The sequence below is a fragment of the Capra hircus genome, chromosome 20, assembly GCF_001704415.2.
Source record: "Capra hircus breed San Clemente chromosome 20, ASM170441v1, whole genome shotgun sequence".
NCBI classification, from domain to species: Eukaryota; Metazoa; Chordata; class Mammalia; order Artiodactyla; family Bovidae; genus Capra; species Capra hircus.
Genome location: NC_030827.1, coordinates 10,044,067 through 10,058,412, shown reverse-complemented (window position 1 = coordinate 10,058,412; position 14,346 = coordinate 10,044,067). Strand labels below are relative to the sequence as shown.

General features: G+C 36.1%; 1 protein-coding gene across 4 annotated transcripts in view; it reads left to right on the top strand.

Moving 5' to 3' along the window:
• BDP1 (B double prime 1, subunit of RNA polymerase III transcription initiation factor IIIB) overlaps positions 1-14,346 on the top strand; it is an 84,513-nt gene that overhangs the window by 43,312 nt on the left and 26,855 nt on the right. For all 4 annotated transcript variants that reach the window (XM_013972732.2, XM_013972730.2, XM_013972733.2 and 1 more), the window contains 8 exons: positions 908-1,086; positions 2,014-2,221; positions 3,161-3,297; positions 6,306-6,507; positions 6,759-6,946; positions 7,756-8,143; positions 8,755-8,880; positions 13,946-13,982. In XM_013972732.2, coding sequence (XP_013828186.2) covers positions 908-1,086; positions 2,014-2,221; positions 3,161-3,297; positions 6,306-6,507; positions 6,759-6,946; positions 7,756-8,143; positions 8,755-8,880; positions 13,946-13,982 — 1,465 coding nt within the window. The remainder of the gene's footprint in view (positions 1-907; positions 1,087-2,013; positions 2,222-3,160; positions 3,298-6,305; positions 6,508-6,758; positions 6,947-7,755; positions 8,144-8,754; positions 8,881-13,945; positions 13,983-14,346) is intronic.

Genomic DNA, 14,346 nt, shown 5'->3' with positions numbered 1-14,346 from the left:
TGATACAGCATCAGAAACCTTGAAATGAAACATTCACACTGATAAGTTGAGTGCTGTAAATTTACAAAGTACTTTTTTGAATTAAAGTTCTTTTACAGCTTAACTTAATTCTTACTATACTTGAACATTTGTGCTTTTTCCTCCTAATCTTATATTTAAAAAAGATACATCATGGAAATTCCCTGGCAGTCCAGTGGTTAGGATTCTGTGCTCTCACAGCTGAGGGTCTAGGTTCAGTCTCTGAGGAACTAAAATTCCATAAGCTACATGGCATGACCCCCTCCTCAACCCTCTAAATCACTTTTTGTTGATTATTTTACCTAATTATAAAAAATTTCAAAAAAAAAAAAATCATCTAAAAAGTTAGTCCTTTATAATGTTCCATCTCTTCCTCCCAAGTTAATCCCAAGTAGCAATTTTAAATATATCTACCTAAACTTTTCTGTATAGATACTTATTTTTATAAATAATAGAATGTGTTGGTATTTTCATTGTTTTCTAAAAATAGCATCATATCTTATAATTTTTTTTCATGTACAATATTGTGAACATCTTTTTGGATCAGTATATACAAGTTAAACTTTTAAGTCACTGTACTATTACATTGTAAAGAAATTATAATTTATTCAGTTGCCTACTGATTTGTCTTATTTCCAGTTTTTTTTTTCTTTTCTTTTTTGGGGAGCTATTATATTGCTACAATAAATATCCTTGTTATAATTTCTTAGGTCCTTATTTGAATGTTTTTATAAGATACATTTTTAGAAGTAGAATTGCTGGGAATTATTGATTGATACTGCCCTATTGTCTACGAAGACTGTATCAATTTGTTCTTCTAATCGTTTAGTAAGTTATTTCCCTATACTTTTACCAACCCTCGATGAAATTTTTTTTATCTACCTTCTAGGATGTGGCTTCTCTAATGACATCAAGAGAGAAAGACAAATTAGATCACGGTCCAGAGGAGACTGTGATATTACCATGTGTGCAGACTGAAAAGGACCTTTCACCTTTGAGTTCTTGTGAATCTAAAGAGGAGTCTCAGTCTACACAAGCCCAGGAAAAGAAATTAGTTGTCTCTATGGGGTAAAAAGTGATAGTTTTTAAAAAATCTAAAATAGAATCATTTCAAGTATTCATTTTTTTTTTAAGATGTGTTAGTGTAGTTTAAAAGTGAGTATCAGGAGTAGTTGGTTTATTTTTTATTCATGTGGCAGACTGCCTAGAAGAGAAAATCAGTTTTACTTCAACATGTTTTAACACTTGCCTGCTTGTATTCACTGTTAGCTGCTTAGAATCTTATGCAAAGCAATGAATTTAAAAAATATGTGTGTATAAGATATGTATTCATTACCTCTTTAAAAATTTTAGTAAGGTACATATGGGCTTCACCAATGGCTCAGTGGTAAAGAATCCGCCTCCCAATGCAGGAGATGCGGTTTTGGTCCCTTGGTTGGGAAGATCCCCTGGAGAAGGAAATGGGCAGCCCACTCCAGTATTCTTGGCCTGGAAAATCCCATGGACAGAGGAGTCTGGTGGGCTATAGCCCGTGGCGTCAGGGAAGAGACACGACTTGGCGACTAAACAACAACAAAGATACATATAAAATTTACTATCTAACCGTTTTTAAGTGTATTGTCCAGGGGCATTAAGTACATCATCAGTGTATTATACACCATCACCACCATTTATCTCCAGAACATTTTTCTTCCCAAACTGAAGCTCTATTCCCAGTAAAGAGGAGCTTCCCATTGCCCCTTTCTCCAGTCCCTGGCAGCCACCATCGTACTTTCTATTACTATGAATTTGGATATTGTAGGTAACCTCACTACCTTTTGAGAATTGAAATAACTTTTTTTTTAATAAAATGAGATATAATCAGAAAGTAATTTAATTTTCCTTTACTATACAAAATGTTTTTATAGTTTTATTAGGTTCAAATTTTATATTTTTACAGTAATTTTCATTTTTTACAATCAAGCTTTCTCGCTTTTCTCCTGTCCCCTTTTCTAGGACTCATAATATAAACACTTTTGAACAAGGAATAAAGGAAAGGGTTATCCAATCTGCTCCACTAGTAAGGGGTCGACTTCAGAGACCCAGACCAAACTTAAGAAAGGTGGGCCAGAGGCAAGTAATAGAAAAAAGTGAAACCAAAGAAACAACTAAGGAAGAAAAGACGCTACAAAAAGATGAAACTGGAGAGAAATTCCTGACTGTGGTGAGTTATTGCTGTGTAATTAAATCAAGCTCTTTAATGCATATTAGAATATCAAATGGTACCTCAGACTTGGTTTAGAATGTAAGTACCTGATATTTACTCTAGTTAATTAATACATAACATGTTTACTTTTGTTTCAGATTTACTATTGTGGATTTCTTTTTTTTAATGAAAATAGATTCCCCCTCTCCCCCACTAACAAACCTATTAATTACAAAAATGTTCAATCAATACAAAATAATGTAATAATTACCCCAAAGTCTCACCACTCTGAGCCAACCACTGGAAACCTTTTGATATATCTTACTAAATCTATCTCCATGCATGCATGTGTGCATACTTACATAGATTTATATAATAAAACCATTGTATGCATATTATTTTGTGACTTACTATTTTTCGCTTATTATACCAAGTGGTTTTCCATGTCATGAAATAGAAAGTTACATAATTTTTAACTGCTGGGTAACATTCTACTAATTTGAATGACAATTTAATCAATTTCTTATTAATGGAACTTTTGATATTAGAAAGAAATCTTAGGCAGTTCAATGCCCCATTTCAACAGATCTTGTTTTTCTGTTCTTTTTTTCCTCTGCTCAAGGAACATCTACATTTAAAATAAAGTGATTGTAATCCTCATTTGCTCCCTCCCTCAATTAAAACCAAACGTATTGAACTCTTTGGGAAGGAGACTCACAATAATTGGTTATTGTAGTTTTTAAAGCATTACATGAATGTATTACTGCAGTAATTGGAAATTTCTCTGTGAATTGGCAGTTTTGTTTTGGGCAGCAAAACATGAACATTGCATACACAAGTTTGCGATTTCATTTTAAAAACCTAAATACCTTTCTTAATGATGGAAATATTTTAGGAAGTATGTTCTGTTGCTAAAAAAATAACCCCAAAACAACTAATATAGTTTTGTCATTTCAGCCAAATTCTCAAATTGCAACTGAAATTGAAGTTGTATCCTCTGAAGTGTCAGAAGGCAGAATGTCTGAAAACCAGAGCCACGTTCTTTTAGAAAATGTTCATATTAACAAAGTAGATATTTTAGATGAAAAGATGAGGTGAGTTTGCTTTTAATCAGAAAATCATAAAACCTTTCAAAGATAAAGGTTGGATATTTGAATAATTGGTTTTATATAATTTCACATTTCATAAGTTTTATGAAAGAAAAATAAGTATGAAATTAGAATATTTTAAATCTCCTTCTTGGGACTTGCCTGGTGGTCCAGGGACACAGGTTCGATCCCTGGTTCTGGATCACATGCTGCACAGCAGCCAAGCCTGTGCACCGCAAATACCAAGCCTGCGCTCTAAAGCCCACGTGCCCTGGAGCCTGTGCTCCCCAGCGAGAGAAGCCCCCGCAGTGAGAAGCCTGTGTAGTGCAACTAGAGAGCAGCCCTGCTCACTGCAACCAGAGAAGGCCCGTGCGCAGCAGTGAGGACCCAGCACAGCCAAAAATAAGTAAAAATTTAAAGAATCTGCTTCTTCAGATACCGTAAGAATTGTGGGACTGGTGTTCTCTTAGTTTATAACTTAGCTGAGAAGTTTGGCAAGCATCCTCATTTTTAAAGTAAACTTTTATGGGAGAAGTTCTTAAGTTCTTTGCATCTTTAGAAATTTGCAACCGACTGATAAAATTCATAAGTAGGAATACTGTAAAATACTTCCTATACTTCCTATGTGCTGTAAAATACTCCCTATGTGCTGTCCTTAGAGTTTATTAGTTTTCCTCCAGAACGTTTTCAGCACTCGCACACTGAGTTTTGAACATTCTAGCTTTAATTATATGGAATTAACTTGATTTTTGGGAAATGAAAAAGAGATGGTGCTGTATCATTTTTTCACTCTCTGTGAAGCTGTAAGAGTAGGATTTGGGCATGATGTCATCTGTTTGAACGAGTTATGCTGTTGATTTAGCTTAACTTTATACAGTCTACTTTCACTAAGGCAGACTTCTTACATGAAGCATTTACTGTTTTAGTATGAATTTCTGTCATTTCTTTTGTTTCCCTGTATGTGTGTGTGTGTATCTTGAAAAGCCTTTTTAGATTTGTTTTTCTTTTAAGACTAAGTCTTTCATTTTCATTAGCAAGTGATAGAGAATGCTTCATTGCAAGAGTCCCCTTGGAGAAAAGCCCTAAATGAAGCGCAGGAGCAAGTCAAGGGATCTGTGGGGAAAGAGGGAACGCAGTTGAGAAGTACTTCAGGCAGAATCATGTCTGACATGTTTGAGGGCCAGCAAAGGGGGCCAGTGTGAAATGGGAAGAGAAGAGAGGAGCAGTGATATGAAAGGTAAAGACCGAGTGGAGTGGGAGAAGCACAGGTTATGTGGGGCCACTGTCAGGCTTTTGATTTTTACTCTAAATGAGCCTTTAAAGACTAGTGACCTTTGAGTTCAGCCTTTCCTAATACCTCATTTCTGATTGACTGTAATTTATAATAGATCCAGAGGACTTAAATGGCTTGCCCAGAGTAACATTGGCAAGTTAGTTTTTAAACTTAATGTTTTTAGAATTTATGACTTTTAGACTAGCAGATTCCTTTTTACACTCAGCCTTCATACTTTTTAATGAGCGAGATCAAACTTTCAAATTTCTATATGGAAACCCCTTGCTCACCCGCCCCTTTTAGTTTATTTAGTTAGTTTTGGCTGCACTGGGTCTTTGTTGCTGCCAAGAAGGCTTTCTCTGGCTGTGACGAGTGGGGGTCACTCTTCATTGCGGTGCTTGGGCTTCTCGCTGGGGGGACTTCTCTTGCTGCAGAGCACAGGCTTTAGGCTCACAGGCCTCAGTAGCTGTGGTGCATGGGCTTAGGTGTTTTCCAGCCTGTGGAATCTTCCCAGACCAGGGATTGAACCCAAGTCCTATGCATTGGCAAGTGAGTTCCGATCCACTGTACCGCCAGGGAGGTTCCCCACCCTCCTTTCCAGCTTTGAGCTTTACCATTCCTGATACTTTCTTCAGAGTATATATGCAGTCTAGTTTTAAAGTTAGCATATTCTTATGTCCAGCAGTTTTTTACCTCTTTTACCCCCAGTAGCAGATTGAGCTTATATATATATTTAATAATTAAGTACCTTTGTAGAATCACATTTGATTGTAAGTTACTTATACTTGAATATAACATGTTTTCCCAAATACCTACACTGGTAATGCCTACACTGGAATGTATTAGCTAGCATCATAACCTTGTTAGAACGTCTTATGAACTTCCTTGGTGTTTCACTGCTGGATGAACTTAGCAGGATTGGAGCATTTAGAAATGTAACTACTTTGTCTTCTAGGTAATTTATTAGAAATATTACTTAAGATTAGTCTTTAATGCAGCTCTTTCAGAGAACTCATGGTTGATACTTACATATCCAGTTTTTCTTCATCCAGATTATATTAGTTTTAAACTTCTTAATTCACATCATTGCCAGTTATTAAACATTTCACAGGAAACTTTAGGATAGCTGTTTGTGTTGCCTTGGGAGCTATGGCTACTGTATTGAATGTTAAAACCTTGTCTTTCTCTGACTTGTCAGATACATATGGGTTTATTTTGATTTTTATGACATTGGCAGTCAATAAACCCTTTTCTAGGAGCTGACAGGCATGTGGTGGGAGAACAGACTCTAGCTTTCAAATCTGCTTTTGAACTAGAAGAATCAAGGTTGTTGGGACCAGTGTATATTTGTTCATGCTTCAGAGCCCAGTTGAGGGATTTGTTTAAAGTGTCATTATGAAGTCCATCTTCAATAACTGGCATTTTTATTTTGTATCTAGTTATTTCTCTGAAAATTAGTTAAAGTAGCATGAAACCACACTCCAGAATCAATGAGTGAAAGTTAAAAAAGGTTGAATTCAATATTTTAATGTGAAACTATTCTTCAAGCTAAGTGGAAGTTATAAAAGCTTTTAATGTTCTTTCATATTAGCACATGAGGTTTTGTTTTATATGTTTAGTTTTATAGCCTATTTATGTCCTTTGAACATAGAATTGGTTTGTACCCAGAATTGTTTAACTGCAGTTGCATCAACAGGAATTCTGATTTTGGTTCTTCAACATGATTTGTATTTCATTCTAGACATGGACATGAAACGTATGTTCCTAGTCCACCACAAATGATAGGAAGACAGTTCCAAAGGGCTAAGCCAAATTTGGGAAGAGCACAAAGTAAGAAAGAAGCATCAGACGTAGAAGAGGACAGAGCAGACCAGAGGAAGGCAAGGAAGCCAGAAGATAGTTTGTCGCAGCATGAAGGTTCTGACAGCCGGCTTCTTCCGAAAGTAAGTGTGAAAAAAATTTATTAGTGGGCTCTATGTTATCAATATCATGAAAGAGAACATTTAAAAAATAATTTTGCTTTTTGTATTCTATTTTCACGAAAGCTGATTGACTCTCCTAATATTTTGATAGTTTAGAAACCAATCAGTTGTGTATATGTGTGTAAGCGTAGCGCTTTAAGCCAAACTACCAAACCAAATTACCATACAGATTGTTTCCATGATAGTATCAGCTGTTTATTCTTAAATTTAAGGGAAAACCTGAGTTTCTGACATCTCTGGAGGTTTCAGCAAGAAAAGATTCTGTAGGTTCCGAGGAGACTGAATTGGCAAAAAAAGATGCTCAATCAGAAGTTGAACCATCTGGGAGTGTTGGAGAGAAGACTGGAGAGGATAATTCTGTGTGTGCAGTTGTGGAAAAGCGGTGTATCAGTAAACCGAGGTAAAGTTTTATTTACCAAGTGCTTTCAGAATAGTAAATACAAATAATATTCCTTATGGATGTCCTACTCTAACTTATTAATAAGAGTAAAAAGATTTGTTAACAGAAGTGTGGGTTGTTCTTTATTGACAGGTCTGTTTCTTTCCCACTTTTGATTTTTATTTACTCAAATTTACTTTTTAAAAATAATCTCTGAAAGATTTTTCTTTCCTACATTTAAAATTTCTGGGTATTGAGTATATTAGGCATGAGCAGAAACCTGACTAAAGAGTAGTGTGTGTTTCCTAAATAACTAGAATGCTAATTTGAGTGGAGTCACAAACACAAATGAAGGGTATCCTTTTCCCACAGTTTTCAAGGAGAGTGGAAGGGAGCCTGAGTTCTAAATAAATGTTGCTGTGATGGATTTCCTTCTTTTTTCTTTTAACCTAATCTGTTTACCTAGTAAGATAAACCATATGACTTTTTGATCTCTTATTTTACTTTTATTGGCCCAATGTTCTTTATCCTTTTTTCTTCTAATAATTTCCAGTCTTGTATTTCATCATCGCTTAAACAACAAGGGGAAAAATGGCTCACAATTAAAGACTTATTGTGAAAAATTTGTAGGTAGATAAGATTTAACTCTTGAGTGAGAAACTAGTAACTGTAAATTCCTCTCATTCTCTTCACAGCATGTGTTGACAGAATGGGTGGTGAGCATTTTATATTAATGGCTTGAATTGAGATTTCACTTTAAAAGTTGAGATTTCATTATAATCATCCTTGTGCACGTAATGACTATGTTGCTATTTTGATTAAACATCCAGCTCCCCTCAATTGTTAAAAGAACCAGATAACTCTAAAATTGCTCTGGATCGAAGAAGAGCGCTCTCTTCTGCCTCTGAGCGTGAGATAGATCATAGTAGAAGGAGAGTACGTCGAAAGGTTAAACCGAGCATCCCTAAAGGGCGTGGCTCAAAACGAAGTCGGAGTAAGACTTCTAAGAAGGAACCCAGAGCTTCCAGGTCTGTGCTGGTGACTCTTCGAGCTTCCCAGGAAGCAGACGAAGATGATGGTGAAGACTTTGAGTCTGACTACGAAGAAGAAAGCTATCATCTTGCTCCTGAAGAAGTAAACAAAGCTCCAGTATTTGTACCTATTGGTCTCAGATCTCCTGAACCTGTTCCTGTTCAGATTGAGGAAACTATGGAAGAGGTAGTTTGACTTTGGAATCCTTGGAACTTTATCTTACTTGTTTTTTGCTTTTGGTGGATCATTATCTCTTCTCTTAGCAATATTAGAATCTGAGGATTACTAGTGTAATTTGTTTGGGGCCTAAATTAGGAGAAATAGACTTGTGTGACCGCCTGTGTTTGCTCAGCTTCTGCAGCTCAGGTCCAGCTCAAGGTAGTGAGTATAACAATACTAAGACAAATTAATTTCACTTGCAGGCAGGGACCAGCTTGTTTTATTGAGCTATGTATTCTTGTACCTATAGCTCTCTCGTTTTTAGGAAGCATTTTGTGAGTGTTGACAGACTGATGAGAGAAATTATGGGAAAGTAGGGACAAGTAAAATGCTGGGCACTAAGAAGACTAGCCCTGGATGCTTTGCTTTCTGTTCCTCAGAATCACAGACCCTTCAAAACCCTTAAATGTTTCATTTTTGCCAAGATGATGTCAATCAATAAGAATTACTGTGTTTTAGGTTTTAAAATTGTGTATGAATGTGAATTATTGCTTCAGTTTAATATTTTATTTTAGATTCATTTTGTTTTCCTGTGATGGTATGCCAAAATGATATAATGAAACTTTTCATGTTGGCAGCTTGTAATCCCCACGAATGTCACAGATGTAGGATGCATAACTGTTGTTGAACATCAACTTTCATCAAACGTGGATGTGATTCCTCAAGAAATGAGACAAGAAGAAAATTTGAATGCAGTATCAGTTGTAAGCATCCATTTTATTATGTTTTACCTCTAATTCTTTTACTTTCAAAAGACTCAAAGTTTATTTTGAAAGCTGTAGATTTATCGTTAGTTCCTAACCTATATGATTGGCATTATTATTTCTAGGAGCTGAAAGTGTAAATGGTAGAAACTAGTGAATAATTTATAGATTTTATATTTGACTTGAAAAGTATAGATTTTTGTGTATGGAAATAGCTCTTAATATCTTCTTAGACTTATGTTAAAATTCGGATGCATTACATATAAACTAAATTTCAATTATCTAAAACATACTTAGTTGCCTTTTGCTTGGCGCACTCTTGCTCACTTGCTTGGCACACTCTTGCTCACTTGCTTGGTATTTAACTTGTTTTTATAAGTGAAGTCTTCTAACTTTTTAAAAAATCAGCTTTATTAAGATACAGTTCACGCACCATTCAGTTCATCCATTTAAAGTATACATTTCATTGGGTTTTAGATATAGGCACAGTCAATTTTAGAACGTTTTTGTCACCTCAAAAAGAAGTCTTGTGCTCATTGATAGTTGCTCCTCATTTCCTTCCAACCTTCCCTAGATCTAGGTGACCAGTGACCTACTTTTTATCTCTATAGATTCTCATTCTGGACATAAACACACAGTATGGTCTTTATTCATTCATCTGATCATGGACATATAGATTGTTTCCATTTTTTGACTATTATAAATAATGCTGCTATGACCATTCGCATCCAAGTTTCTGTATGGACATGTTTTCATTTCTCTTGGGTACATTCATGGGAATATAATTGCTGTATCATATGGTAACTAGAAGACTGTTTTCCAAGTTACTGCATCACTTTATATTCCCACCAGTGATACATGAGAATTCCAGTTTCTTCACATCCTGACTTTTTTATTTTACTTTTTGGATCTAACTGTCCTAGTAGTAGGTGTGAAATGATAACCTCATTATGGTTTTAATTTGTATTCCCTAATGATGAATGATGTTGAGCATCTTTTCATGTGCTTTTATTGGACATTTTTATATCTTCTTGGGAGAAAATGTCTGTTTGGAGTCTTTGCCTATTTAAAATTTATTTTGGTCCATTTGTCTTTTTTTTTTGAGTTGTAAGAATTTTTTTATATTCTTGATATAAGTTCCTAATTGTATCTATGGTTCTCAAATGTTTCATCTCATTCTGTGGGTTGTTTTTTATATCCTTGACAGTTTTTTAGAGTACTTGGAGTTCCATTTATCTGTTTTTGTTGTCTCATGCTTTTACTGTCATATCTAAGAATCCTTTCCCGAAGCTAAGGTCTTAAAGATTTACTCCTGTTTTACATTTAAGTCTTTAATCCATTTTGAGTTGTTCTTTTTTTTGGCTATGCCATGTGGCTTGCAGGATCTTAGTTCCTTGACCAGAGCTTGAATGCGGGTCCCCAGCAGTAGAAGCACCAAGTACTAACCACTGGATTGCCAGGGAGTTTCCTCATTTTGAGTTAAAAGTTATATGGTGTGAGATTAGAGTCCCAGTTCATTCTTTTGCATATGACTGTCTAATGGTTGCATCATTTCTTTGAAAAAACTGTTCTTTTCCCATTGAAGTTTTTTATTTTTGTCAAAAATTAGTTGGCTGCAGATATGTGGACTCTCAATTCTGTTCCATGGATTTATTTGTCTGCCTTAATGCTGGAGAGGCTGTATTGTTTTTTGTTGCTCTGTAATAAGTTTGGGAATTTAAAATAGGATGACTTGCAGTTTTTTTCTGTTTCTAGGATTGTTTTGTCTATTGTGGGTCTGTTGGAATTCCATATGAAGTTTAAAATCAACTTATCAGTTTCTATAAACTTGTCAGTTGAGATTCTGATTGGGATTGCATTGAATTTGTAGATCAGTTGGAGGAATAGGTATTGCCTTCATAACAGTGTTGTCTTTCAGTCAGTGGACATGGAATATATTCCCATTTACTTAGCTCTTCTTTGATTTCTTTTGACAGTGTTTTGTAGTTTTCAGAGTATGAGCTTTGTGCTTCCTTCATTTGCACGTATATTTTTATTTTTCATGCTATCGTGAATGGAATTGTTTTCTTTAGTTTCAACTTTGGGTTGTTTATTGCAAATTTATAGGACTGCATTTGATTTTTGTATATTGATCTTGCATCCTGCAACTTAGCCCAACTCATTTATTCTTTTTTTTTTTTTTAATTTTAATTTTAATTTTTTTTACATTTTCTGTTTTTTTTAAAAATTTTTTAAATTTTAAAATCTTTAATTCTTACATGCGTTCCCAAACATGAACCCCCCTCCCACCTCCCTCCCCACAACATCTCTCTGGGTCATCCCCATGCACCAGCCCCAAGCATGCCGCACCCTGCGTCAGACATAGACTGGCGATTCAATTCTTACATGATAGTATACATGTTAGATTGCCATTCTCCCAAATCATCCCACCCTCTCCCTCTCCCTCTGAGTCCAAAAGTCCGTTATACACATCTGTGTTTTTTTTTCCTGTCTTGCATGCAGGGTCATCATTGCCATCTTCCTAAATTCCATATATATGTGTTAGTATACTGTATTGGTATTTTTCTTTCTGGCTTACTTCACTCTGTATAATTGGCTCCAGTTTCATCCATCTCATCAGAACTGATTCAAATGAATTCTTTTTAACGGCTGAGTAATACTCCATTGTGTATATGTACCACAGCTTTCTTATCCATTCATCTGCTGATGGACATCTAGGTTGTTTCCATGTCCTGGCTATTATAAACAGTGCTGCGATGAACATTGGGGTACATGTGTCTCTTTCAATTCTGGTTTCCTCGGTGTGTATGCCCAGCAGTGGGATTGCTGGGTCATAAGGTAGTTCTATTTGCAATTTTTTAAGGAATCTCCACACTGTTCTCCATAGTGGCTGTACTAGTTTGCATTCCAAAAATATGGAACGCTTCACGAATTTGCGTGTCATCCTTGCGCAGGGGCCATGCTAATCTTCTCTGTATCGTTCCAATTTTTAGTATATGTGCTGCCGAAGCGAGCACCAACTCATTTATTCTTAACAGTTTTTTTAGTGGGGTCCTTAGCATTTTCTATATACAAGATCATGGCATATATGAATAGAGGTAATTTTACTTCTGCCTTTCTGTATTACTTTTGTAGGGCTACTGTAACAAAGTACTATGATCTGAGTGGCTTATTCTGTCATAGTTCTAGAGGCTAGAATTCTAAAATCAAGGTGCCGCTGGTGATGGCAGTCATTCCTTGGCTTGTGGCAACACAATCCAGCCCTGCCTCCATTGCCCATGATGTTCTTCTCTCTGTTTGTGTGCCTGCTTTTCTTATGAGGACAGCAGTCTGACTGGATTAGGGCTAACCCTAACCCACTATAACGTCATCTTCACTTGATTATATGTAGGAAGACCCTGTTTCAAAATAAGGTCACATTCACAGTACTGGGGGTTAAGACTTCAACGTGTCTTTCTGGGGGATATAATTCACTTTTGGATGTCTTATTTCTTTTCTTGCTTTAATTACCATGTCTAGAATTCCAGTACAGTGTTGAATATAGGAAGGGAAAAGCATCCAGTCTTTCACCATTAAGTTTGATGTTAGCTGTGGATTTTTCATAGGTGCCCTTTTCCAAATTGAAAAGTTCCATTCTGTTCCTACTTTGTGTTGAGTGTTTTATCATGAAAGACTGTTGGAATTTGTCATATGCTCTTTCTGCACCTCTTGAGATGATCATGTAATTGTTGTCTTTTATTGTATTGATATGATGTAACTCATTGATTTGAATTTTGGATGTTAAACCAAAAAATTGCATCCCTGGGATAAATTCTTCTTAGTCATGGCATATAATTTTTTTATGTTGTTGGATTCAATTTGCTAGTATTTTACGGAGGATTTTTTTTCAGTCTATATTCATAATAGATACTAATCTATTATCTATGATAATCTGGTACCAAATTTTTGTGATATCAGGAACTGAAAGCCCTCCAGCTGTGGCCTGCAGGGAGAAGGGTCCCAGTTTTCTTGGCTGCAGCAGTCTAAGGTAGAGTTTCTGCCTTACTGAGCTGAAGGGAGGGAGAGAACAGTCTTAGTTCAAATACCACGGACTTTCACGTTTGTTACTGAATTTTCAACAATTTCTCAAACATATGCGCATCTTATGCCCTTAAGATCTAGAGGCTTTAAATGGTGGCTCTTTAATAAATGTTGCCAGTTTCACTGGGGAGAGGGCCAGCAGAGCTCCTCATGTTGTCATGCCGGCCATAGATCCTGTAACTACTTCTCTTTTTTTTCTTTAAAAATGAACTTTTAATACATTATGTGTTTATTTAAATAATCACTTGGTGTACTTTGGCTGTGCTGGGCCTTCGTTGCTGCGCTGGCTTTCTCTAGCTGCGGGGAGCGGGGCTACTCTCTCGTTGCGGTATGCGGACTCCTTATTTTGGTGGCTTCCCTTGTTGCAGAGTAGGGGCTCTGGGACACATGGGCTTCAGTGGTTGCAGAAGGCGGGCTCAGTAGCTGTGGCTCCCAGGCTCTGGAGCACAGGCGCAGTAGTTGCAGAGCATGGGCTTAGTTGTTTACGGCCTGTGGGGTCTTCCTGGATCAGGGATTGAATCCAAGTCTCCTGCGTCGGCAGATTGATTCTTTACCACTGAGCCATCAGAGAAGCCCCTATACATTCTTAATTTGTTAATTCTTTTTTAAGTTTGAAGCCAACTAGTAGTGTAAAGAATTCATGATATTCTTCAGACCTTGGTTTCCATTGGGTCAAAACTAGTAGCGGGTATGACTGAAGTTGAAGGATTATGAAAGTGAATAAGAAAGGTAGATGCTTGTTACATAAGACTACAGTTAAAATTTGCATAGAAGGAAAAGGTAAAAGAAGGAGCCAGAGTTGAAAATATTTGACTGTTAAACTACGTTTCTGTTGTTTGTGAAATGTTATAAATAATTATAAATTTCTACTCCATTGTAGCCAAAGGCACTGAAAGACCTGTAAATGTAGTGCTTTTTGATATACAGAACATGTATTTGGGAAAATACATAAGATATTGTTAATACTTTTCTTTTGCTGTTTTAGGAAATGACCATAGGTGAACATTCCCAAGCTGAAACAGGTAACTGTTAATAAGGAAACTGCTAAAAATTCTTGGTTAACCCCAACAAGCACAGTGATTTAGCAGTGGTGATAGTAAATGAGTCAGCTTGCTAAAAAGTTGAAGGAGAAGGTTTAGCAGGTGAATGTATTATCTCTAGGAGAAGGTTGGATTCTTGGAATGCTGCTTTAGAGAGTGATTAACTGTTTAATAAAGAAGAATGTATTTTCTCTGATAATGCACAGATGTGAATATTTCCTTTGAAGGTATTGAGTTATTTAATGGGAAGGAGGCACTTCAGTGGGTTAAAGTCAACAGTTGTTACTTTCTTTATTTGTAGTATATAAACTGAATGAAACACTACCCTAGTAAGGGGTTAGTGGTA